Source organism: Stegostoma tigrinum, chromosome 26 (genome assembly GCF_030684315.1).
Source record: "Stegostoma tigrinum isolate sSteTig4 chromosome 26, sSteTig4.hap1, whole genome shotgun sequence".
Classification (NCBI taxonomy): domain Eukaryota; kingdom Metazoa; phylum Chordata; class Chondrichthyes; order Orectolobiformes; family Stegostomatidae; genus Stegostoma; species Stegostoma tigrinum.
In genome coordinates, this window is record NC_081379.1 from 11,105,601 (window position 1) to 11,132,893 (window position 27,293).

A 27,293-nucleotide genomic window follows, 5' to 3' on the forward strand; every position below is an offset into this window, starting at 1 on the left:
GGCAGTTCAAACCGTAAAACTAAGATAACAAAGTGTGGGGCTGGATGAACACAGCAGGCCAAGCAGCATCTCAGGAGCACAAAAGCTGATGTTTCGGGCCTAGACCCTTCATCAGAGAGGGGGATGGGGAGAGGATTCTGAAATAAATAGGGAGAGAGGGGGAGGCGGAGAGAAAAGAAGATAGGTGGGGAGGAGAGTATAGATGGGGAGGTAGGGAGGGGATAGGTCAGTGCAGGGAAGGTGGACAGGTCAAGGTGCGGGATGAGGTGGTAGGTAGGAAATGGAGGTGCGGCTTGAGGTGGGAGGAAGGGATGGGTGAGAGGAAGAACAGGTTAGGGAAGCAGAGACAGGCTGGGCTGGTTTTGGGATGCAGTGGGGGGAGAGGACGAGTTAGGCTGGTTTAGGGATGCAGTAGGGGAAGGGGAGATTTTGAAACTGGTGAAGTCCACATTGATACCATATGGCTGCAGGGTTCCCAGGCGGAATATGAGTTGCTGTTCCTGCAACCTTCAGGTGGCATCATTGTGGCAGTGCAGGAGGCCCATGATGGACATGTCTGTCATCCAGAGGAGGCCCACTTGGTTGATTGGGAGCATGAGCAGAGACTGTGTCTGTGCTCCTAGAGGTTCAGAAGAAAGGAAGGAGGCCTCATCAAAACATGTAAGGCTCTTAAGGGGCTTGAAAATGTAGATGTGCAGAGGCAGAATTCCCTTGTGGGAGAGTCTAGCACCAGACAGCAGAATCTCAGAATAAGGAATCATACATTTAGAGCAAAGGAAAGGAGGAATTTCTTCTCTCAGGGAGTAATGAATCTGTGGAATTCTTTGCCTTAGAAGGCTGTTGAAAGTGGATTGTTAAGTATATTCAAGGTTGAGATAGACAGATCTTTTAATCAGGAAGGAATCAAGGGTTGTTAGGGAGAAGACAGGAAAGTGGAGTTGAGGATTATCAGATCAGCCATGACCCCCTTGAATGACAGGGCTGAGTCGACGGGCTGAATGGCCTATCTGCTCCAACATCTTCCGTGTCTTATGGGATTCCTAATTTTTTTTTGCAATTAATATTTCAAATTTTGTTTCAATAACCTAAAAACAAATTTTACAACCTACACTCTATATGAGATTGACATGCCAGAAGTTCTCATTGAAACTATTTGGAAATTATGGGAAAGCCATGTTTTCCATTGACCAGGAGCAGAGTAAGATCTTCCTCCAGAGCTAGATGGCATTACCTTTACATGCCCCACAGTGCCCAGACATGCTCCACAGTGTCCGGATGGCATTACCTTTACATGCCCCACAGTGCCCAGATGGCATTACCTTTACATGCCGCACAGTGTCCAGATGGCATTACCTTTACATGCCGCACAGTGCCTGGGTGGTATTACCTTTACACGCCCCAGCAGCTCCAAGGTGGTAGACAGCTGCCAGTACGTGCCAAATGGCCATTTGCTCTTGGGCTGTGAATTCCAGAGTCTCCATTGCTGCCCGTAGTTTGCTGAATGCCGACGATGCTCTCTGCCTCTCTTCTCCCTGAAACGTAAGAAAGTTAACATCGTTTTCATCATGGTTTGGAACCAGATACAGGGTAAAGAATGGTCCAGATTCTCCTCGTCAAACGTGAATAGACATGAATAATAGAATAGCACTTTTTTGTACAATCTCCACATTCATTGATTGCCATGTTTATATCCAGAAAGGAAATCAAGGGACAAAGGCAGCAAAGTGGAGATGAAGATTATCAGAACAGCCTTGACATCATTGAATGGTGCAGCAGACTTAATGGGCTGAATTGCCTACTTCTGCCCATTTGCCTTATGGCCTTCCACATGCCTATAATTGATAAATCCACCTACAGAGGAACAAGGAGCTCCTTTGCTTTAATGTGTTGAGTTATCATAAAAGACAAGATGAAAAATGTGTCACAAACAATGCCAAGTTCCATTTTGTAGTTGGGTCTCAAAGCCAATTGGACTGCAGCTGAAGAGCCGAGGCACACAGAGCAGCACTAATGTTTGAACAAGGGAATGAATGATGAAATAAATCAAGGAGGAACTAAGGGTTTGATCTGCCTTTACTGATACAAACTCTTTGTTGATCAGCCCTCCTGGGTGAGGCTGCCATGAGGTTTGGGACCCACGTTGCTGTACTTCACCAGGGAGAGACTGTTCCTTTCGAATGTATCATCTTCCACTCTCAGTGTGCTACATCCAAGTGTCTCCCTTACCCAAGAATGACTTTTGTCCGACTCTCAGAAACTCATTTATTTACAGAATATTCTTATTCAATGCACTGGCAATGCGGAGATAACAAGGTGTAGAGCTGGATGAACACAGCAGGCCAAGCAGCATCAGGGGAGCAGGAAGGCTGATGTTTTGGGTCTAGACCCTTCTTTTAGGCCACCAGTACGCCACCCAGAAAGGATGCCTAGCCTGATCCCTGAGGCTGAAAGTAGACTTGCAACCACAAGACATTGGGTTCCCTCTGGGCTTAGCACCTGGGCTGCAGCAAGCACAGACAGTGGGTTCCTGCATTTGTTGTTATCTTGCTTAAGGGTTCCACCCTCACCGAGACCCATCACGCTCATCATTATGAAAGTCGAGGATGTTAAAAATTCAGTTGGCCCAATGAAACTCATTTTGCTGCTTTTTTTAAAAATCATATTTGCCTGTAAATTGCCTGCACAACGTTAATTCAGCCAACATAATGAGTGTAGATTCAGTAGCATTCAAGAAACAATCCAGGGCAAAGCAACCCCATGTACAACCCCAAAGCAGTCCATCAAACACCTCTAACATCCCTCCCTCTACTACTGCTGCACAGCATTTCCCCGTCTCTTAGCTGCACTCTTGCAACCCTTCTTCAACAGCACTCTCCAAACTTACAACACTACCCCTGCAAGGACAAGGGCAGAAGATATGTGGGAACACCATACCCTGCAGGCTCCTCTCCCAGCCATTCACCATCCTGTGTGGAAAATACATCACTGTTCCTTCACCGTCACTGCACCGACATCCTAGAATTCTCTCCCTCACAGCATCGTGGGTGTAATGGACAGCCCAGTAGATGTAGCAGGTAAACAAGGTGGCTCGGTACCACTTTCCCCTGAGTAACTAGGGACAGGCAGGTCTCTACATAAATACTGGCCTTGCCAATGACTACAAGCTGTTCAAAGAGACACCAGTCAGGGATGGGCAATCAGGGGGCGTTTTGCCAGTGGTGAACATAACGCGTGAAAGATTAAAACAAATGTCAAGACACATCAACGCTGACAATATTATAGGATGAATACATCATTTCTCCCTCAATGAATTAGACAAACATCTCCCACAAATTCCTTTTGAATATCTTCAATGAATATTTGGAATGGGTCACCATGAGGATCATTTGAAATGTGCCCATCTAAAGTATTCATAAGAGATGAAAGTTAAAAGCACAAGAATAAAATAAGTAGGAACTTCTGGTCTTGAAATGCCTTCCTGTGTGCCTGGAAGGTTTCCTGACTGTGTCCCTTACTTCATGCTGCCTGGTACCAGTGTTCCATACCTCTGCCTGAGCCGTTACACAGCCGCTGGTACAAGTCTATCAAAGGCATCAGAAAAGCCCACCTTCCGCTGCTCCCCCTGAGCCACAAAGCAGCCCTTGGCTTCACTTACCTTTGCCAACGGTAAAATTCCAAATATATGGCTGTCTGCCATTTGGTGCAAATGTAGCTCAGTCCTGTTAAAAAAAACACAATGCACAATCATTGATGGGATTACTGCCCACAGAACCAGGGCATCAATGCCAGTCTTCCTGCCACACCAGTAGGTCCATCCAATGAATGATAAGCTCACTCAGTCACTTGGTTGCCCAACTTCATTTGCATCTACCAGAGTAGATCTTCCATCTACTGGTGCAGGAGGTGGAAGAGCATTAACAACAACCAGCATTTAATTACCGTCTCCAACATTGTAAAGCACATTTGCAATTTGTTGCGCAGGAGCATTACGGAGCATTATTTTCTCCCAAATCACATGAAGTGACCTTAGGGCAGGTGTCACAAAGTCATGGAATAGTTATGATGCAGACAGAGACCATTTGGCCCGTCTTCAAAAGGATATCACTACCCAGGGCCAATCTCCTGCTTTCTCCTGGACACTATTTCTATCCGAACAACCATCCAATGTCCACTTGAATGTGCTAGTTGAATCTCCCTCCCCCACACTTCCAGGCAGTGCATTCCAAACCCTAACTTTACACTGTGCGAAAAACAATTTTTTCTCATGTCACCCTGACTTTGTTCCTACATCACATCAAGTCTGTGCCCCAGTGCCCTTGTTCCTTTTACCAGCAGGAACAGCTTCTCCCTATCTGCTCTCTTCAGTCCTCACATAATGTTGAAAAACCTGTCGAGGTGATAGGAATATCTTTGGGGAAGAAAGAGAGGTGGAGATGTTTAGGAAGGGAAGCTCATGCAGCAGTAGGCATGGCTGCCGGTGGTGGAGTAAAAGGCCAGAGATCACCCAGAGTTGTTGGGCTGGAAGAGATTACGAAGATGTGGAGGGGTGAGGCCAGACAGGGACTTGAAAATGAGAATAGGAATTTTAAAATCCAGGCATGGATTGACCAGAATCCAACATAAATGAAAGACTAGAGATAACAGGAACTGCAGATGCTGGAGAATCCGAGGATACAAGGTGTAGAGCTGGGTGAACACAGCAGGCCAAGCAGCATCATAGGAGCAGGAAAGATACTGCTTGGCCTGCTGTGTTCATCCAGCTCTACACCTTGTTATCTATAAATGAATGACTGCAAGGAATGACAGGTGAATTGGATCTGGTGTGAAACAACAACAGGCAGTAGAGTATATGATGGCCTCAAGCCAAGTGGCAAGGTGGATCACCTCATAGGGTAGGAGAGTGAACAACAGTTCTGGAATCACAGAAAGGTCAGCTGGCTGATCACTTTCCAGAAAGATATTACTGTGCCAGCTGGATTTTTATAACCAACCAATTCTTTGGTGACCGCCCTCAAACTATTCTAATGCTTTATTTCAGATCGACTGAATCCAAGCTGGGAATTCAACTCATATTTGCAGAGTCTTTATGCCTAATCTTGCAGCATATTTGCTTTGTATTATGTCTGGGAGCCTGAAAGTTCCTTTCAAGCCAGGATGCCATCGCAACTTGGAACCATATAAGCATTCCTTTACTGTTTCATCTCAGAACTCCCTCTTCGAGATGGAAAGAAATTATTGGAAGTGAACGTACTGAAGTAACCAAATGCCATTCACAATTCTCTTCTGGTTTCTTACAGCTCAAACTGTGCCACATTTCCAGAGAGCAGCTGACCAGCACCTCTTCATGGATGGTTAAAGATGGGCTATCATTGCTGACCTTCCCATACACATAGAGCCCTTGAACAGACATACAAAGGGAGCTTGTTGGGGGAGGAATGTGACACAATGGGCTCCAGGCTCTAGAATAGTCAAATCAACAGGTAATGGGGCATTATATGAGGGTTACAGCAGCTGATGAGCTGGCACAGGACGGCGCTGGGTGGCATTACAGGTGTGGCTCTTAGTGACTTACAACTAAGTGGTGGGTAGCCTCTAATGGATTCAAAAACATTATGAAAGTTATGACTTGGCCTCAGACATAAGCAAGGAGACGAAATATTGCACCTTGAATCATTTGGGGGTAGGGGCAACTGTTGAGAGAGGGAAGGGCTGTGATCCACACGGTGGGACCTGGGTGTGGGACATGGGCACTAGGAGTGACACCAAACATCTCCATTAGGAACTGACAACAGGGGCAACATATAGAAGGGATTCGGTCACAACATCGTGTGTGTGTGTGTGTGTGTGTGTGTGTGTGTGTGTGTGTGTGTGTGTGTGTGTGTGTGTGTGTGTGTGTGTGTGTGTGTGTGTGTGTGTGTGTGTGTGTGTGTTTAAACAAAGAGTCATGTTTCAAAATACTTTTGATCGGTGTGTGATTAAATAAAGAGAAAGATATAGAAATAATTGCGGTTGTAAGCATAACACCAACACAAAGCAGCAAGTCTGCATCTCAGCCTGTTGTATTCCTCAATCAAGTTCATCGCAAGAATTGTAGTTTTTATTTCAGACAGAGCTGCCTCATACTGCCACCTCATGGTCTATCCAATCCTGTCTCTCCATTTTAGAATATCAGCAATATCTATGGCTCAATCTCAATTTTACTCTCAAAATACAAATAAATATGAACCAACAAATGACTGCAGTGGAAACACAACTGAAGATTTTAATAAATTGGTGTTGCTCCTTTTCTGACCCGAGGAACTCCCGAAGTGTTTTATACTCATCGGTGTTGTCATTAAGGAGATATTGTATCTGAGGGGATGGATATGAAAGGGTTCATCTGTGGGTCAAACTGAAGTTCTGCCCATTCTCTGGTAAAAGGAGCATTAGGCTTTAGGCAGTTGAATCACAGAATTCCTACAGTGTGGAAACAGGCCATTCGACCCAACAAGTCCACACCGCCCCTCTGAAGAACATCCCACCCAGACCCATTCCCCTGCCCCTGCATTTCCCATGTCTAACCCACCTAATCTAAACATTCCTGGGCACTGTGAGTAATTTAGCATGGCCAATCCATCCTAACCTGCACATCTTTGGGCTCTGGGAGGAAACCAGAGCACCCAGAGGAAACCCACACAGGCATGGGGAGAATGTGCAAACTCCACACAGTTACCCGAGGGTGGATTCGAACCCGGGTCCCTGGTTCTGTGAGGCAGCAGTGTGAGGCAGCTAACCACTAAGCCACCATGCCATCCCTCAACAAGCTGCATCAGAGATAATGTTTTTTCTAGCTGGTTGCCTGAGATGGAGACAGAGAGGTCCAGGAAGGTGAGGGATGTGTTGGAGATGGCCCAGGTGAACTTGAGGTTAGGGTGGAAGGTGTTGGTGAAGTGGATGAACTGCTCGAGCTCCTCTTGGGAGCACGAGGCAGCGCCAATACAGTCATCAATGTAACAGAGGAAGAGGTGGGGTTTAGGGCCAGCATAGGTACGGAAGAGGGACTGTTCCATTAAAAAAAGTCTGGTAGTTTGGCCGAGTGGTCAAAGGCGCTGCATTAAAAGGATGAAGGGTCTAGACCCAAAACATCAGCTTTTGTGCTCCTAAGATGTTACTTGGCCTGCTGTGTTCATCCAGCTCTGCACTTTGTTACCTCAAGAAGCTATGTTTGGAGCAGGTAGCTGTGGAATAGCAAGGAGATAAATGTTGAGTCTCGATCTCTGTTTAGCAATGAGCAATCTGCCTGAGAGTTAGTGTAACACATACACAGTTACTGAGCTGTCATTAAACTGACCTCATACATAAGATAACAGCCGCTTCTACAGAGACTTATCATGGTCCATCCTCTACCACAGACTACTGAACAGCAACCTTGCTGTGTTGCAGAAGGAGGCCATTTGGCCCATTGTATCTGTACTGAATGGAAGATTTGTGATTGGTTCTGAAGCCTCACAGCAGAATAAAACAAGAAACCCAGAAGCCAATTTGCGCACAGGCTTCCTGTACCTTCAGATTGTAATGCTTGGTTCTAGACTCCCTAACCACCCTTTTTCACTTAGTCTGTCAAGATGTGTTAGAATCCTATACATTTCAGTCAAATAATCTCTCCTCATCTTTCCAAACTGTAGTGATTATGGGCCCGATCGAATCAATCTCTCCTCATAAGACAGTCCTGCCATCCCCAGTGTCAGCCTAGTGAACTGTCTCTCTACGGCAAGCATGTAACCCTCTCAGGCAGGGAGACCAAAACTGCGCACAGTTCTGCAGGTGTGGTCTCCCCAAGGCCCTGTATAGCTGCAGTAAGACAGCCCTAGTCCTGAACTCAGATCTTCTCATATCTCAGTAAGGGTCAGTATACCATTTGCCTTCTTGAAAGCAATGATGCTTGCTCATGTCTTTCCTGTTGGGCTGCCAGTTTTTGACAATCTAAGTGGTGCACGACCATAGCTATATAGACATGGTGATACCTGTATTAACATGGTGATACCTGTATAGACATGGTGATACCTGTATTAACATGGTGATACCTGTATAGACATGGTGATACCTGTATTAACATGGTGATACCTGTATTAACATGGTGATACCTGTATAGACATGGTGATACCTGTATTAACATGGTGATACCTGTATAGACATGGTGATACCTGTATAGACATGGTGATACCTGTATTAACATGGTGATACCTGTATAGACATGGTGATACCTGTATTAACATGGTGATACCTGTATTAACATGGTGATACCTGTATAGACATGGTGATACCTGTATTAACATGGTGATACCTGTATAGACATGGTGATACCTGTATTAACATGGTGATACCTGTATAGACATGGTGATACCTGTATTAACATGGTGATAGCTATATAGACATGGTGATACCTGTATTAACATGGTGATACCTGTATAGACATGGTGATACCTGTATTAACATGGTGATACCTGTATAGACATGGTGATACCTGTATAGACATGGTGATACCTGTATTAACACGGTGATACCTGTATAGACATGGTGATACCTGTATAGACATGGTGATACCTGTATTAACATGGTGATACCTGTATTAACATGGTGATAGCTATATAGACATGGTGATACCTGTATAGACATGGTGATACCTGTATTAACATGGTGATACCTGTATAGACATGGTGATACCTGTATAGACATGGTGATACCTGTATTAACATGGTGATACCTGTATAGACATGGTGATACCTGTATAGACATGGTGATACCTGTATTAACATGGTGATACCTGTATAGACATGGTGATACCTGTATTAACATGGTGATACCTGTATAGACATGGTGATACCTGTATTAACATGGTGATAGCTATATAGACATGGTGATACCTGTATAAACATGGTGATACCTGTATAGACATGGTGATACCTGTATTAACATGGTGATACCTGTATAGACATGGTGATACCTGTATTAACATGGTGATAGCTATATAGTCATGGTGATACCTGTATAAACATGGTGATACCTGTATAGACATGGTGATACCTGTATTAACATGGTGATAGCTATATAGACATGGTGATACCTGTATTAACATGGTGATACCTGTATAGACATGGTGATACCTGTATTAACATGGTGATAGCTATATAGACATGGTGATACCTGTATTAACATGGTGATAGCTATATAGACATGGTGATACCTGTATTAACATGGTGATACCTGTATAGACATGGTGATACCTGTATTAACATGGTGATACCTGTATAGACATGGTGATACCTGTATTAACATGGTGATAGCTATATAGACATGGTGATACCTGTATTAACATGGTGATACCTGTATAGACATGGTGATACCTGTATTAACATGGTGATACCTGTATTAACATGGTGATAGCTATATAGACATGGTGATACCTGTATTAACATGGTGATAGCTATATAAACATGGTGATACCTGTATTAACATGGTGATAGCTATATAGACATGGTGATACCTGTATAAACACGGTGATAGCTGTATAGACATGGTGATACCTGTATTAACATGGTGATAGCTGTATAGACATGGTGATACCTGTATAAACACGGTGATAGCTGTATAGACATGGTGATACCTGTATTAACATGGTGATAGCTATATAGACATGGTGATACCTGTATAAACATGGTGATACCTGTATTAACATGGTGATAGCTATATAGACATGGTGATACCTGTATTAACATGGTGATAGCTCTATAGACATGGTGATACCTGTATTAACATGGTGATAGCTGTATAGACATGGTGATACCTGTATTAACATGGTGATAGCTATATAGACATGGTGATACCTGTATAAACATGGTGATTGCTATATAGACATGGTGATACCTGTATAAACACGGTGATAGCTGTATAGACATGGTGATACCTGTATTAACATGGTGATAGCTATATAAACATGGTGATACCTGTATTAACATGGTGATAGCTATATAGACATGGTGATACCTGTATTAACATGGTGATAGCTCTATAGACATGGTGATACCTGTATAAACATGGTGATAGCTATATAGACATGGTGATACCTGTATAGACATGGTGATACCTGTATTAACATGGTGATAGCTATATAGACATGGTGATACCTGTATAGACATGGTGATACCTGTATAAACATGGTGATACCTGTATAGACATGGTGATACCTGTATTAACATGGTGATAGCTATATAGACATGGTGATACCTGTATAAACATGGTGATAGCTGTATAGACATGGTGATACCTGTATAAACACGGTGATACCTGCATAGACAAGTGCATACTGGTATAGATACAGACATGCCTGTATGAACAGGGCGATAAATGTACAAACATGGCGAGAGCTGTATAAACATGGCCATACCTGCACAAATATGGCCATTCTGATAAAAGAAAGACCATATCTGTATAGCCAGAAGGCCATACCCATAAATATGGCCATGTTGTATAAACCAATACTTAATACATTCATTTACAGGAATTTCTTCTGGGGAGATATGTCCCATCACAGTGGCAGCAGTAACTACAGGAAAATTCTTCACAGGGTACAAGGTGCACCTCTGTCAAGATACATCAGTCATGAACCACGTCCTCATTCAGAACTGTTACTGCCTGTCACTGTTACTGTCCATACACCTACTGTTACTGTCTGTTACTGTTACTGTCCATACACCTACTGTTACTGTCTGTACATCTACTGTTACTGTCCGTACACCTACTGTTACTGTCTGTACATCTACTGTTACTGTCCATACACCTACTGTTACTGCCTGTCACTGTTACTGTCCATACACCTACTGTTACTGCCTGTCACTGTTACTGTCCATACACCTACTGTTACTGTCTGTTACTGTTACTGTCCATACACCTACTGTTACTGTCTGTACATCTACTGTTACTGTCCGTACACCTACTGTTACTGTCTGTACATCTACTGTTACTGTCCATACACCTACTGTTACTGCCTGTCACTGTTACTGTCCATACACCTACTGTTACTGTCTGTTACTGTTACTGTCCGTACACCTACTGTTACTGTCTGTTACTGTTACTGTCCGCACATCTACTGTTACTGTCCATACACCTACTGTTACTATCCATACACCTCATGTTACTGTCCGTACACCTACTGTTACTGTCCATACAACTCTTGTTACTGTCCATACGCCTACTGTTACTGTCTGTACATCTACTGTTACTGCCCGTACACCTACTGTTACTGTCCATACATCTACTGCTCCTGTCTGTTACTGTTACTGTCCGTACATCTACTGATACTGTCCATACACCTACTGTTACTCTCCATACACCTACTGTTACTGTCTGTTACTGTTACTGTCCATACACCTACTGCTCCTGTCTGTTACTGTTACTGTCCGTACATCTACTGTTACTGTCCGTACACCTACTGTTACTGTCCATACACCTCATGTTACTGTCCGTACATCTACTGTTACTGTCCATACACCTACTGTTACTATCCATACACCTCATGTTACTGTCCGTACATCTACTGTTACTGTCCGTACACCTACTGTTACTGTCCATACACCTACTGTTACTGTCCATACATCTACTGTTACTGTCTGTTACTGTTACTGTCCGTACAACTACTGCTACTGTCTGTTACTGTTACTGCCCGTACATCTACTGTTACTGTCCATACACCTCATGTTACTGTCCGTACATCTACTGTTACTGTCCGTACACCTACTGTTACTGTCCATACACCTCATGTTACTGTCCGTACATCTACTGTTACTGTCCGTACACCTACTGTTACTGTCCATACACCTCATGTTACTGTCCGTACATCTACTGTTACTGTCCGTACACCTACTGTTACTGTCCATACACCTCATGTTACTGTCCGTACATCTACTGTTACTGTCCGTACACCTACTGTTACTGTCCATACACCTCATGTTACTGTCCGTACATCTACTGTTACTGTCCGTACACCTACTGTTACTATCCATACACCTCATGTTACTGTCCGTACATCTACTGTTACTGTCCGTACACCTACTGTTACTGTCCATACACCTACTGTTACTGTCCATACATCTACTGTTACTGTCTGTTACTGTTACTGTCCATACACCTACTGCTCATGTCTGTTACTGTTACTGCCCGTACATCTACTGTTACTGCCCGTACACCTACTGTTACTATCCATACACCTCATGTTACTGTCCGTACATCTACTGTTACTATTCATACACTTCATGTTACTGTCCGTACACCTACTGTTACTGTCCGTACACCTACTGTTACTCTCCGTACACCTCCTGTTACTGTCTGTTACTGTTACTGTCCATACGCCTACTGCTCCTGTCTGTTACTGTTACTGTCCGTACATCTACTGTTACTGTCTGTTACTGTTACTGTCCATACACCTACTGTTATTGTCTGTACACCTACTGTTAGTCTCCGTACACCTCCTGTTACTGTCCATACACCTACTGTTACTGCCTGTTACTGTTACTGTCCATACATCTACTGTTACTGTCCGTACACCTACTGTTACTCTCCGTACACCACCTGTTGCTGTCCATACACCTATTGTTACTGCCTGTTACTGTTACTGTCCATACATCTACTGTTACTGTCTGTACACCTACCGTTACTGCCTGGTACTGTTACTGTCCATACACCTACTGTTACTGTCTGTTACTGTTACTGTCCATACACCTACTGTTACTGTCTGTACACCTACTGTTACTGTCTGTTACTGTTACTGTCCATACACCTACTGTTATTGTCTGTACACCTACTGTTAGTCTCCGTACACCTCCTGTTACTGTCCATACACCTACTGTTACTGTCTGTACACCTACTGTTACTGTCTGTTACTGTTACTTTCCATACACCTACTGTTACTGTCCGTACACCTACTGTTACTCTCCGTACACCTCCTGTTACTGTCCATACACCTACTGTTACTGCCTGTTACTGTTACTGTCCATACATCTACTGTTACTGTCCATACATCTACTGTTACTGTCCGTACACCTACCGTTACTGCCTGGTACTGTTACTGTCCATACACCTACTGTTACTGTCTGTTACTGTTACTGTCCATACACCTACTGTTACTGTCTGTTACTGTTACTGTCTGTACACCTACTGTTACTGTCTGTAACTGTTACTGTCCGTACACCTACTGTTACTGTCCGTACACCTACTGTCACTGTTACTGTCTGTACACCTAATGTTACTGTCCGTACACCTACTGTCACTGTTACTGTCTGTACACCTAATGTTACTGTCCGTACACCTGCTGTTACTGTCCGTACATCTACTGCTACTGCCCGTCCACCTACTGTTACCTACCGTGCACCTACTGTTACTATCCGTACACCTACTGTTACTGTCCATGTACCTACTGTTACTATCCGTACATCTACTGTTACTACCCGTACACCTACTATTACTGTCTGTGCACTCACAACATGAGAAAAGCATCAAAATATCCTAACTGTTTCAGACTCTCTGAAGTGGGGTTGAGAGAGCAGGCCAAATGAATTCTGTATAAACTCTAGAGCCAAGCTCACAATCTACCTGAGAGATCGATCCAAGCCAGCCAGCATCTGGTAGAAGACATTAAATGATCCCACATCATTTGGTTGCTGTGGTACATGAATTCGCTCCAGTAACATTGTCTGAAAAAGTAAATTTCAATAAAATTGAAAAATTGAGAATATGCATGTATGTTTCTGCGCCTGTGTGTGCTGGTGAGTGCATGAGAGTTCGTTTATTTGTGTGTGCACGTGATCTGGGGGCAAGTGCAAGTACTGGGGAGCCTATGCGAGTACTGGGGGCTAGCACGAGTACTGGGGAGCCTGTGCGAGCACTGGGGGCTAGCACGAGTACTGGGGGGCATGTGCGAGCACTGGCGGCTAGCACGAGTACTGGGGGGCATGTGCGAGCACTGGCGGCTAGCACGAGTACTGGGGGGCATGTGCGAGCACTGGGGGCTAGCACGAGTACTGGGGGGCATGTGCGAGTACTAGGGGCTAGCACGAGTACTGGGGAGACTGTGCGAGCACTGGCGGCTAGCATGAGTACTGGGGGGCATGTGCGAGCACTGGGGGCTAGCACGAGTACTGGGGGGCATGTGCGAGCACTGGGGGCTAGCACGAGTACTGGGGGGCATGTGTGAGCACGGGGGGCTAGCACGAGTACTGGGGGGCATGTGCGAGTACTGGGGGCAAGTGCGAGCACTGGGGAGCGTGTGCGATTACTGGGGGCAAATGCGAGTCCTGGGGAGCGTGTGCGAGTACTGAGGGTGAGTGCGAGTACTGGGGGTGAGTGCGAGTACTGGGGGTGAGTGCGAGAGTCTCCTGGGCAGACTGGCCTGTACTTTCCCTGAGTTGAGGCTCTTAAGTGGATAATTAATGAACACCAAAGCCCCATATCTTGTCTGGCCTCCATTCCCAGGCTGGTGGGATGGGTCTGGAAGCAGGAAGGATACCTGGACAGTGACTCTCTTTTGGTCTTGAGTGAGAATAATGATGTGGGCTATCAATGACCTTCTTTCGACCCCTGCACCCTCTCTTCCCCCACTTCCTGATGGTTGTTCTCTCACCTCCAGACTCTCCATCAATTCTCACCAACTCCTCTACTCCACATCCCCACTGGAAGACCACTCATACTGACTGGGCCCTGGACCCTGGGAAATAGACAATGGACACTGCTTGCAGTTCCAGACCTGACCACTACTGCCTGTGGCGATGTTGGGGCTACTCAGCTACAGGCCATTCTGATTGGCAATAACTCTCTGTGGTAGGATGTCCTCCCAATGGATGGACAGTAATCCAATATGCAGCCAATTAATGCTCCTTGGTGGTAAGGGCCACTTGACTAATCTTGCCCTGAGCACATACTCCATCTCAACAAGTAAGGTATTGATTAGAGTGCTGCACTGTTCGAGAACCTGTAAGTAGGGCATTAAACCACAATTGTGCGTTTTTTTAAAGAAGAATGTTTAAAGAATGATAAGGGTAAACACCAATACTCATAAACACATCTGTACTTACCCCACACATCACACTCACACACATCACACTCACACACGCACACACATATACCTACATTCACACCAATACTCATTTGTCAATGTGACGCTACTGTTTAAAAAAGGAAGTCGACAAAAAGCAGGTAACTATAGGCCAGTTAGCTTAGCTTCGGTAGTGGGGAAAATGCTTGAATCTATCATTAAGGAAGAAATAACAAGATATCTGGCTATAAATTGACCCATTGGGAACACCGGGTTCATGAAGGGTAGGTCATGTTTAACTAATTTGGTGGAATTCTTTGAGGACATTACTTGCATGGTGGACAATGGGAAACCTGTGGATGTGGTGTATCTGGATTTCCAGAAGGCATTGACAAGGTGCCACACCAAAGGCTGCTACATAAGATAAAGTTGCATGGTATTACAGGTAATGCATTGGCATGGAAAGAGGATTGGTTGACCAGTAGAAAGCAAAGAGTAGGTGTAAATGGGTGTTTTTCTGGTTGGCAGCCAGTGGCTAGTGGTGTGCCTCAGGGATTAGTGTTGGGACCTCAATTTTTTACAATTTACATAGATGATTTGGAGTTGGGGACTAAGTGTGGTGTGTCAAAATTTACAGATGACACTAAGGCGAGTGGTAGAGCAAAGTGTGCAGCAGACACCGAATGTCTGCAGAGGGATATAGATTGTCTAAGTGAGTGGGCAAAGGTCTGGCAGATGGAGTACAATGTTGATAAGTATGAGGCCATCCATTTTGGTAGGAATAACAGCAAAATAGACTATGTTTTAAATGGTAAAAAATTGCAGGACGCTGCTGTGCAGGGAGACTTGGGTGTCCTTGTGCATGAATTGCTGAAAGTAGGATTGCAGATACAGCAGGTAATTAAAAAGGCAAATGGAATTTTGTCTGTCATTGCTAGAGGGATGGAGTTTAAAAACAGGGAGGCTATGATGCAGCTGTATAGGGTCCTGGTGAGGCCACATCTGGAGCCTCGAAATAAAGGGAAGCAGAAATAGGACTGAGGGCAGGAGGAACTTCTTCACCCGAAAGATTGTGAATCTGTGAAATTCACTGTCCAGTGAAGCAGTTGAAGCTACCTCGCTGAATGTGTTTAAGGCAAGGCTAGATAAATATTTGAACAGTAAAGGAATTAAGGGTTATGGTGATTGGGCGGGTAAGTGGAGCTGAGTCTCAAAAAGATCAACCATGATCTTATTAAATGGCGGGGCAGGCTCAAGGGGCCGGATGGCCTACTCCTCCTCCTAGTTCTTATGTTCCTATAAATACATCTGTACTTAGACCACACATCACACTCACACACACGCACACATCACACTCACACACATACACAAACTCACACACACCAGTATTCAAACACACAATAACACACACACATTCTCAATATAGACATACATGTGCACATGCACACACACGCACACACACACACACACACACACACACGCATCAATACTGTCACACAAATCAACATACACCCCAATACTCTCTCACACACTCCCCAATAGTCACACACATGCGTTCACACACACACTCTCCAATACTCTCACACATTGGCATACACCATGACATGCATACACACTATTAAACACACATTATTAAATGCATACACTATTACACAAACACACTATTACATGCGCACACACTAATACACGCACACACACTATTACACGCACACATATTCCAATATTCACACACGCTGCAACACTCTCACACACTGCAGTACTCGCTCTCGTCCTCAGTACTTGCACGTGCCCACAGTACTCGCACACGCCCCCAGCACTCGCACATGCCCCCAGTACTCGCACACGCCCCCAGCACTCGCACACGCCCCCAGCACTCGCACACGCCCCCAACACTCGCACATGCCCCCAGTACTCGCACACGCCCCCAGTACTTGCACATGCCCCCAACGCTCGCACACGCCCCCAGTACTCGCACACGCCCCCAGCACTCGCACACGCCCCCAGCACTCGCACACGCCCCCAACACTCGCACATGCCCCCAGTACTCGCACACGCCCCCAGTACTTGCACATGCCCCCAACGCTCGCACACGCCCCCAGTACTCGCACACGCCCCCAGTACTCGCACACGCCCCCACTACTTGCACACGCCCCCAGTACTCGCACACGCCCCCAGTACTCGCACACGCCCCCACTACTTGCACACGCCCCCAGTACTCGCACATGCCCACAGTACTCGCACATGCCCCCAACACTCGCACATGCCCCCAATGCTCGCACATGCCCACAGTACTCGCACATGCCCCCAGTACTCGCACATGCCCCCAGTACTCGCACATGCCCACAGTACTCGCACATGCCCCCAGTACTCATGCTCACCCCCAGTGCTTGCACTCGCCCTCAGTACTCATGCTCACCCCCTGTACTCACGCTTATCCCCACTACTCACACTCGCCCCCCAGTACTCGTGCTCGCCCCCTGTACTCGCACATGCCCCCAGTACTCGCACACACTCCAACACTCGCACTCGACCCCAGTTTTTGCACTCGCCCCCAGTACTTGCATTACCCCCCAGTACTCGCGCTTGCCCCCAGTACTCGCACACACCCTCAGTACTCGCACATGCCCTCAGTAATCGCACACACTGCAACACTCACACACGCCCCAGTATTTGCACAGGTATTCGCACATGCCCCCAGTACTCGCACACACCCCCATACTTGCACATGCTCCCAGTACTCACGCTCACCCGCAGTACTCGCACTCGTCTCCCAGTACTCGCACACACCCCAGTACTTGCACTCACCCCCAATACTTGCACAAGCTCCAACAGTCATACACGCCCCAGTGCCTGCACATGCTCCAATACTCGCACTGGCCCCCAGTACTTGCACTTCCCCCCAGTACTCGCACATGCCCCCAGTACTTGCACATGCCCCCAGTACTCGCACTCACCCCCAGTACTCGCACACGCCGCCCAGTATTCGCACACGCCCCACTACTCATACTGACTGGCCCCCAGTATTCGCACACGCCCCACCACTCATACTGACTGGGCCCTGGACCCTGGGAAATAGACAATGGACACTGCTTGCAGTTCCAGACCTGACCACTACTGCCTGTGGCGATGTTGGGGCTACTCAGCTACAGGCCATTCTGATTGGCAATAACTCTCTGTGGTAGGATGTCCTCCCAATAATGTCCCTGTCTCTGCAGCCTGAGGCCTGGGTTCAAGTCAAGTGCAATAACATCCCTGGACAGGTTGATTAGGGGATAAAAAAAACAGCCAGGCTGACTCCAACCTTCCTGCGAAGAAACTGCAGGACTGCCAGGTAAAGGGTGGGAAAGCCATCCGGGGAATTTCAGGGGATCGCCCCCTACCTGCCTCCTAGTAAACCCACCTTTGGGGTGGTTGCAGAAAGTTGAATCAATACTAACCAGACCAAACTGAACTGGGCAAATGCACAAGGACAGAGCAGGGACGATGCTGAGCAAAGTATGGAGATACCAGCCCAATGGATGAATGTGTAACAACAGGACACAATGAGGCCATTCAAAACAGACTCTGCACTCGTTTGTTCTAAAATCAGCTCGATGCCTCTGAATATGAAGAAGAGATCTCATCGCAATAAATAATTCTGTCTGTACTCTCACGTCTACTGCTATATGGAGACAGTAAGTGGGGGCTGTTCCACAACTTCAGTGCAATCCCACTGCGAATGATTGAGATATCCATGGCTCAAATAAAACCCGGTGAATCCATTTCTGGCTGGGGAGGAGGGCAAGGGAAGAGAAGCAGCAATTTGCTATCTGAGAAGCAGCTTTGTAGAATTCCATTCCATGGTTTGCAGCGTGCCAGCGTTATATGCAGTCAGGAGAGAAGTATTAGCCAGGAATAGGGATGATGGCATCATAAACACCACCCTCAAGGACCATTAGGGATGGACAATAAATCTTTCTCGCAATGTTGACACCTTGCAAATAATCACGCTGAGAGAAAAAAATTGTACGGCATTTTTTGTATATTTTGGCCTTGCTGTAATGTAAGGCCTTTCATTATCTTTTCACAGGATCTTTGATTAATACTTATTTTTAAATGTTGTGACATGGACAAATATCTTAAGCTTAAAATCTGGAAGATGGAGGTGCAAAGCGAGAAGGATTCTGCTGGCAGTCATCACTGCCAGGCACGAGAGGACAGTCTAAAACAGGAGAATTACACAGGCACAGGCACAGACACATACACACACACAGGCACAGGCACACACAGACACACACACAGACACAGACACACACAGACACACACACAGACACAGGCACAGACACACACAGGCACACAGGCACACACAGACACACACACAGACACACACAGACACACACACAGACACAGGCACAGACACACACAGGCACACAGGCACACACACAGGCACAGGCACAGACACACACAGGCACACAGACACACACACAGGCACAGACACACATAGGCACACACACAGGCACAGACACACACACAGACACAGGCACAGACACACACAGGCACACAGACACACACAGACACACACACAGACACAGGCACAGACACACACAGGCACACAGACACACACACAGGCACAGACACACATAGGCACACACACAGGCACACAGACACACACAGACACAGGCACAGACACACACAGGCACACAGACACACAGACACACACACAGACACAGGCACAGACACACACAGGCACACAGACACACACAGACACACACACAGGCACAGACACACACACAGGCACAGACACACACAGGCACACAGACACACACAGACACACACACAGACACAGGCACAGACACACACAGGCACACACAGACACACACACAGGCACAGGCACAGACACACACAGGCACACAGACACACACACAGGCACAGGCACACAGACGCACACACAGGCACAGACACACATAGGCACACACACACATAGGCACAGACACACATACACATGCACAGGCACACACAGGCACAGGTACACACATAAATACAACCACACAGATACACACAAATTACAAAGGATTCAGAAAAGATTTACAAGCATGTTGCCAATGTTGTAGGGCTTGAGCTATGGAGAGAGGCTGAATAGACTGGGGCTATTTTCCCCAGAAAATACAGGTTTAAGGGGTGACCGTATGGAGGTTTATAAAATCAGGAGGGGCACGACAGGGTAAATAGGCTAGGCCTTTTCCCCAGGGTGGGGGAGGGGTTTAAGGTGGGAGGGGAAAGATTTAAAAGGGATCTAAGGGGCAACTTTTTCACGCAGAGGGTGGTGAGTGAATGGAATGAGCTGCCAGACGAAGTGGTGGAGGCTGGTACAGTTACAACATTTAAAAGGCATCTGGATGGGTGTATGCATAGGAAAGGTTGAGAGATAGGGGCCCAATGCTGGCAAATGGGACTCAATTATTCATGTGGGCCATCTGGTGGGACCGAAGGGTCGGTTTCTGTGCCGAACATCTCTATGGCTCTATGACTCTATCACAGGCACATATACACACACACATACATATGCACACACACCAGGCACACGCACACAGAGACATGCACACAGACATGCACACATACATACAGACACAGAAGCATGCATACATACACGGGCGCAGTTACACGGATTGTGCACACACGCAATCAGAAACACACACATAGATAGGTACAAATGCACAGATGCACACAAATACCTAGACACACAGAAACACATACAGACACAGAGCGACATTTCAGGTCACTACAGTGGTGGCTAACCAGTGGACATCTTCTAACATGGACAATGGCCTCACTGGTACATGTGTGGGAATGGGTTCTTCCAGCCCAACCCAGATACAGAAATGACTCCCATTGTTGCAATGTGCCTTTGGCCACCCGATGAGACTGAGAGCAAGGCATGAGCATATGGAGCTGGTCCTTCACGGCCAGTGATGGATTGCTAACTCAGCTGGATCTCCCAATATGAAGCACTGCCTTCGCTAGGTCAATCAATCAGATCAGAGAGGATTACAAATCCCCGGCTCCCAAACAGCTTGCTGCTGCAGTTGGAAGTCTGATGTGGCCAGAAGAACAGAAAGTGCTAGGAGCAGGAGTAGGTCATTCAGCCCCTAAAACCTGCTCCGCTGTTGAATACAATCATAGCTGATCACACCTTCACTCTGCGGCCTATTCCCTGTCATCCTTTAACCTGTTACAACTGATTAATCTGCTTATCTCCTCCCTGAGTGTGCTGGCACACTCTGCAGGGAGTGAATTCCATAGATTTTGTGACCCTTTGAGGGAAGTAATTCCTCCTCATGTCTGTTTTATATCTGCCACCCCCTTATCCTGAGACTATGAACTCTCGTTCTAGATCTGGGGGCGGGGGAGGGAGCGGGGAGCGTGCAGGGAGGTACATCTGCTCTATATTAATTTTGTTAACCCCAGTTGAACATCTTAGATGCCGTTCAGTAGAGAGAGGGGGACGTTCCTGGCCCTGGTCCTTGTGTATTCTGGCCTGGGGAGGTTTGCAGTACCTGGAGGTGAGCTGCACATACAAGCCCGGCTTGATTGAAGTCCAGTGATACAACCATAGAGAATCGTGTTGTGGTGTCATTGTGAGGACTGGACCTGGTGCCAAAAGCCCGGAGGATGGTAAACATCGCTTGGATCTTCTCCACTGAATAAAAGAAACCCTGTTTAATCAGACTGGCAAAAACCTCTTACAATTTAGATTCTCTTAGTGCCTATCAGCCCATGACGTTCTGTACTGTTTTTCCTTTCGGAGATTGGCTCAGGGTTTGTGGTCTTTGGGTGGAATTGTTTGGAGTTGCCACTTGATAAGCCGGGACGTTCCACAACACAATCCCCAGCATCCAGCTCGAATTTCATACCCTCAATGCCTGTCCTACCCCCAATGTCAGGGAGATTTTCTCTGTGTGGACAAGTGGCCGCATTTTCTAAGCAGAGGGAATCACACACAGATTGTCTGCGATCCTTCCTGTGTACATTAAGAATGGGCCCCACATTCCTGACATTTCAGTCCGGACTCCTGCAGAAATCCGGGAATCCTGCTTTAGTTCTAACGGGTCCCTCACACAGTAGGATAGTCGAGGATAGATGGACCAGGGCTCAACACCCTTTATCACAGTGGCTATTTTGCACATTTGTAAGTTTTTATGAATGGCAGGTAGCCAAATTGATGGCCCTTATGAAAGGGAAATTAGATGGGTAAATGTGCCAGGTGAGTAGGGAGCCAGGAAAGCAAGGTGTAAGGTACAAGGTGGAAAGGGAACCAGGGATATTAGGTCCCAGTGGAGAGATTGGTGGGTGTCAGGTTCCTTAGGGATGGGGGGGCTGCTGTCAGCTCCCAGGAAGTGGGATGGGTTGTGGGGGTGGGGGGGGGGGGGTGCGAGCAATGGTTAACGGTATGGGATGTGTGTGGTTTCAGGCCTGGTAGTGGAGGTGAGCAGTTGGACCTCACCTCAGGGGACCTCCCACCCACAGCCTCCAACCTCATTGTTCCCCAACCCCGCACGGCCTGTTTCTATCTCCTTCCCAAAATCCACAAACCTGCCTGCCCCGGTCGACCCATCGTCTCAGCCTGCTCCTGCCCCACCGAACTCATCTCCACCTATCTGGACTCCATTTTCTCCCCTTTGGTCCAGGAACTCCCCACCTATGTCCGTGACACCACCCACGCCCTCCACCTCCTCCAGGACTTCCAATTCCCTGGCCCCCTACACCTCATATTCACCATGGACGTCCAGTCCCTGTACACCTGCATTCCGCATGGAGATGGCCTCAAGGCCCTCCGCTTCTTCCTGTCCCGCAGGCCCGACCAGGCCCCCTCCACCGACACTCTCATCCGCCTAGCGGAACTCGTCCTCACACTCAACAACTTCTCTTTTGACTCCTCCCACTTCCTACAGACTAAGGGGGTGGCCATGGGCACCCGCATGGGCCCCAGCTATGCCTGCCTCTTTGTAGGTTACGTGGAACAGTCCATCTTCCGCACCTGCACAGGCCCCAAACCCCACCTCTTCCTCCGGTACATTGATGACTGTATCGGCGCCGCCTCTTGCTCCCCAGAGGAGCTCGAACAGTTCATCCACTTCACCAACACCTTCCACCCCAACCTTCAGTTCACCTGGGCCATCTCCAGCGCATCCCTCACCTTCCTGGACCTCTCAGTCTCCATCTCAGGCAACCAGCTTGTAACTGATGTCCATTTCAAGCCCACCGACTCCCACAGCTACCTACAATACACCTCCTCCCACCCACCCTCCTGCAAAAATTCCATCCCCTATTCCCAATTCCTCCGCCTCCGCCGCATCTGCTCCCACGATAAGACATTCCACTCCCGCACATCCCAGATGTCCAAGTTCTTTAAGGACCGCAACTTTCCCCCCACGGTGATTGAGAACGCCCTTGACCACGTCTCCCGCATCTCCCGCGACACATCCCTCACACCCCGCCCCCGCCACAACCGCCCCAAGAGGATCCCTCTCGTTCTCACACACCACCCTACCAACCTCCGGATACAACGCATTATCCTCCGACACTTCCGCCATTTACAATCCGACCCCAACACCCAAGACATTTTTCCATCCCCTCCCCTGTCTGCTTTCCGGAGAGACCACTCTCTCCGTGACTCCCTTGTTCGCTCCACACTGCCCTCCAACCCCACCACACCCGGCACATTCCCCTGTAACTGCAGGAAATGCTACACTTGTCCCCACACCTCCTCCCTCACCCCCATCCCAGGCCCCAAGATGACATTCCACATTAAGCAGAGGTTCACCTGCACATCTGCCAATGTGGTATACTGCATCCACTGTACCCGGTGCGGCTTCCTCTACATTGGGGAAACCAGCGGAGGCTTGGGGACCGCTTTGCAGAACACCTCCGCTCAGTTCGCAACAAACAACTGCACCTCCCAGTCGCAAACCATTTCCACTCCCCCTCCCATTCTCTTGATGACATGTCCATCATGGGCCTCCTGCACTGCCACAATGATGCCACCCGAAGGTTGCAGGAACAGCAACTCATATTCCGCCTGGGAACCCTGCAGCCATATGGTATCAATGTGGACTTCACCAGTTTCAAAATCTCCCCTTCCCCCACTGCATCCCTAAACCAGCCCAGTTCATCCCCTCCCCCCACTGCACCACACAACCAGCCCAGCTCTTCCCCCCCACCCACTGCATCCCAAAACCAGTCCAACCTGTCTCTGCCTCCCTAACCGGTTCTTCCTCTCACCCATCCCTTCCTCCCACCCCAAGCCGCACCCCCAGCTACCTACTAACCTCATCCCACCTCCTTGACCTGTCCGTCTTCCCTGGACTGACCTATCCCCTCCCTACCTCCCCACCTACACCCTCTCCACCTATCTTCTTTACTCTCCATCTTCGGTCCGCCTCCCCCTCTCTCCCTATTTATTCCAGAACCCTCACCCCATCCCCCTCTCTGATGAAGGGTCTAGGCCCGAAACGTCAGCTTTTGTGCTCCTGAGATGCTGCTTGGCCTGCTGTGTTCATCCAGCCCCACACTTTATTATCTTGGACCTCAACGTTAGTGTGTCTGCTCCCAGGTAACTGGGATAGTGTTAAGTCCCAGGAGGAGCATAGGTTCTGAAACCAAAAAACAAACAGAAATTGCCAAGGAAACTCAGCAGGTATGGCAGCATCGGTAAAGAGAGAAAGCAGAGTCGATGTTTCAGGTTCAGTGAGGGCTCAGAACTCAGGACTATTTTGAACAGTGCGTTTGGTCAACAGAAAAACAGCAGCTAAGGTTTCGTGGTCGAGAGGTCAAAGAGATAATCCAAAAAGAACCATTCAATTTGACCTCGCAATCTCCTGTTTACTCCAGCTTTTTTGCACAATAACAACCTTTGTAAACCATGACTCTATTTCCCATGGTCCTGTTAAATATTGCCCTGCTCTTGGCAGGTGTCACAGTGAGTGCTGAATAAGGGGAAGTGGCCCGACATACCTCATTAACAAACATCCCCCCAACTCCCCACAACCTGGGAAAGCAGTGACCAACAGTAGTCCTGCTCTGCTCAATATTCTTCCAGCGGGAAAGAAATGCAAATGAGGAACGTGTTATACTGTGATCTCCCAAGTGAGACAGCAGTGAGACACCAATACTTCAGTAGGATTACTGGGGTAGATTTCTCACTGATTCGGTATACTACTGAGATGCTGGATGGACCACACAGTGCAGGAATCGAGGGGATAATGTGCAGTATCTGTAACAACGTCACATTTAAGCCTGATTGAAAATTAACCCTTACATCTTCAGTCTTGAAGAGTCAGCAGGGCACACAAAGTTGGCAACAAAAGAAATTTGACACAAACATAACAAGCTCATGACATTCAAGGCTATGGGGCTAGTGCCGTGAGAAGTGGAGAGGTCAATGCAGCCTCAGAGATAGTAGGAACTGCTGGCGCTGGAGAATCTGAGATAGCAATGTCAGCCTTCTTGCTCCTCTGATGCTGCTTGGCCTGCTGTGTTCATCCAGCTCTACACCTTGCTATCTCAGTGCAGAATGAATGGGCCAAAAGGCCTCCTCTGCACTCTGTGACTGTACAATGAGAGGGTTTGGAGCTGAAGGAATGACTGTAACAGTAAAGCCTGGAAGGACAGTTTTCACCTGTCACTGTTGTGCCCACGCTGCCAGCTGTACCAACAAGGTACTCAAGAGCACACTGGCAGCTTGTAGTCTTCCCGGCACCGCTCCAGCCCAAGGGAATGATGCTCTGGTCTTTCCGATGGATCAGCATGTTCCAATAGGCTCTCTGTGCCACAGCAAAGATATGAGGTGGCATTCCATCCCTCTTCCCCTTGAACAGCTGGACAAAGACAGTACAAAATAAACCATCCATTCTTTAAAAGCAGCACACTGAAAATCACCACAAAACCCTGGCCAGTATCTAGAAGGCAGCCAAAGCTTTGTCAACCCCAGGAAGGCTCAGGACCAAGGGTTGATGCCTCTTCTGTTACTCTCGCTCACAGCGAGTCACAATTATTTCAGTAGTTGCCAGATAATTTAGGGATATCTGGTCTGCATGGATGAGCTGGACCGAAGGGTCTGTTTCTGTGCTGTCCAACCCCATGACTGTAATAGCCCTCTGGCCTCAGAATCAGCAAACTGGCCCTTCAAGTCTCACTCCACCATCTGAGCAATTACTGAGGTTGACATCACGAAGCAGTACTGAGAGGGTCCAATCTTGTCAGAGGTGTTATCTTTCAGATGAAATATTAAACCAAGGCCCATTTGCCCACTCAGATGGATGTTTTAAGGTCCTGTGGCATTGTTTGAAGAAGATCCCCGGGTTCCTGAATCAATATTTATCTTTCAATCAACATCACTACATGAGATTATCAGATTGTTAACATTGCCTTACATCACAACACTGTAACTGATCACCCTATTTTCAATCTTTCTATGGAATAGAGGCACTGCTGGCAAGGTAAACATTTGTTGGCACAATGTTAACTGTCATTGAACTGATAACCCTGCGAGGATCATTTCAGGCAAGAGTTAAGAGTCAATCACATTGCTGTGAGAGTGGAATTTCCCCTAGACCAGACCAGAGGAGGGGGGGCAGTTTCCTTTCATTGAAGAAGAGACATTGGTGAACCAGGTGGGATTTTATACCAATGTCTGATACCTGTCATGGTTGATACTGAGACTTACTTACAATTACAGATTTTATTAACGGAGTTTAAAATCCACAAGCTGCATGGTGGGCTTTGAGCCTTTGGCCCCAATACACTAACCTGGATTATTAGTCCAGCAATGCTAGCCTTTTACCACCAACTCCATCATGTAGTGGAGCCATCTGTGTGAAACTAAATTGCTAGCCAACACCTGCACTTTCAGTGTTCACATTAAGAGTTTACGACACCAGTTTTCCAAAGAAAAACCGACTCCCAGAAATTTTTACTTTCCCAGCGAAGATGACTTCCCCCCACTTTTTGATCTTGCTCTCAGACACAATTCAGTCCCAGCTACCTTTGCTGAGTAGGTGGAAATGTTGCTTGGTGGTTTGACGATGATGAGATTCGGGCCTCCCTTTGTGTGGATCAGCTGGGACCCATAGCGATGCTGCAGTACGTGGAGAACGCTGGACTCATTCAAGGCAATGAGCTGTGAGAGGTCCTCGGCATAATCTAATCTGGATGGGTTTGTCTGTGGGCGAAGACAACATGAACATCAATTGGCTAC

At 47.2% G+C, this 27,293-nt stretch overlaps 1 protein-coding gene across 6 annotated transcripts in view; it reads right to left on the minus strand.

The window, feature by feature from the left end:
• The window catches only part of LOC125464294 (unconventional myosin-XVIIIb-like), a 370,537-nt gene that overhangs the window by 267,999 nt on the left and 75,245 nt on the right, over nucleotides 1–27,293 (minus strand). For all 6 annotated transcript variants that reach the window (XM_059654944.1, XM_059654945.1, XM_059654940.1 and 3 more), the window contains 6 exons: nucleotides 27,081–27,257; nucleotides 25,716–25,914; nucleotides 21,595–21,737; nucleotides 13,624–13,724; nucleotides 3,656–3,719; nucleotides 1,388–1,532 (listed from right to left, as the gene is read on the minus strand). In XM_059654944.1, the coding sequence (XP_059510927.1) occupies nucleotides 1,388–1,532; nucleotides 3,656–3,719; nucleotides 13,624–13,724; nucleotides 21,595–21,737; nucleotides 25,716–25,914; nucleotides 27,081–27,257 (829 nt within the window). The remainder of the gene's footprint in view (nucleotides 1–1,387; nucleotides 1,533–3,655; nucleotides 3,720–13,623; nucleotides 13,725–21,594; nucleotides 21,738–25,715; nucleotides 25,915–27,080; nucleotides 27,258–27,293) is intronic.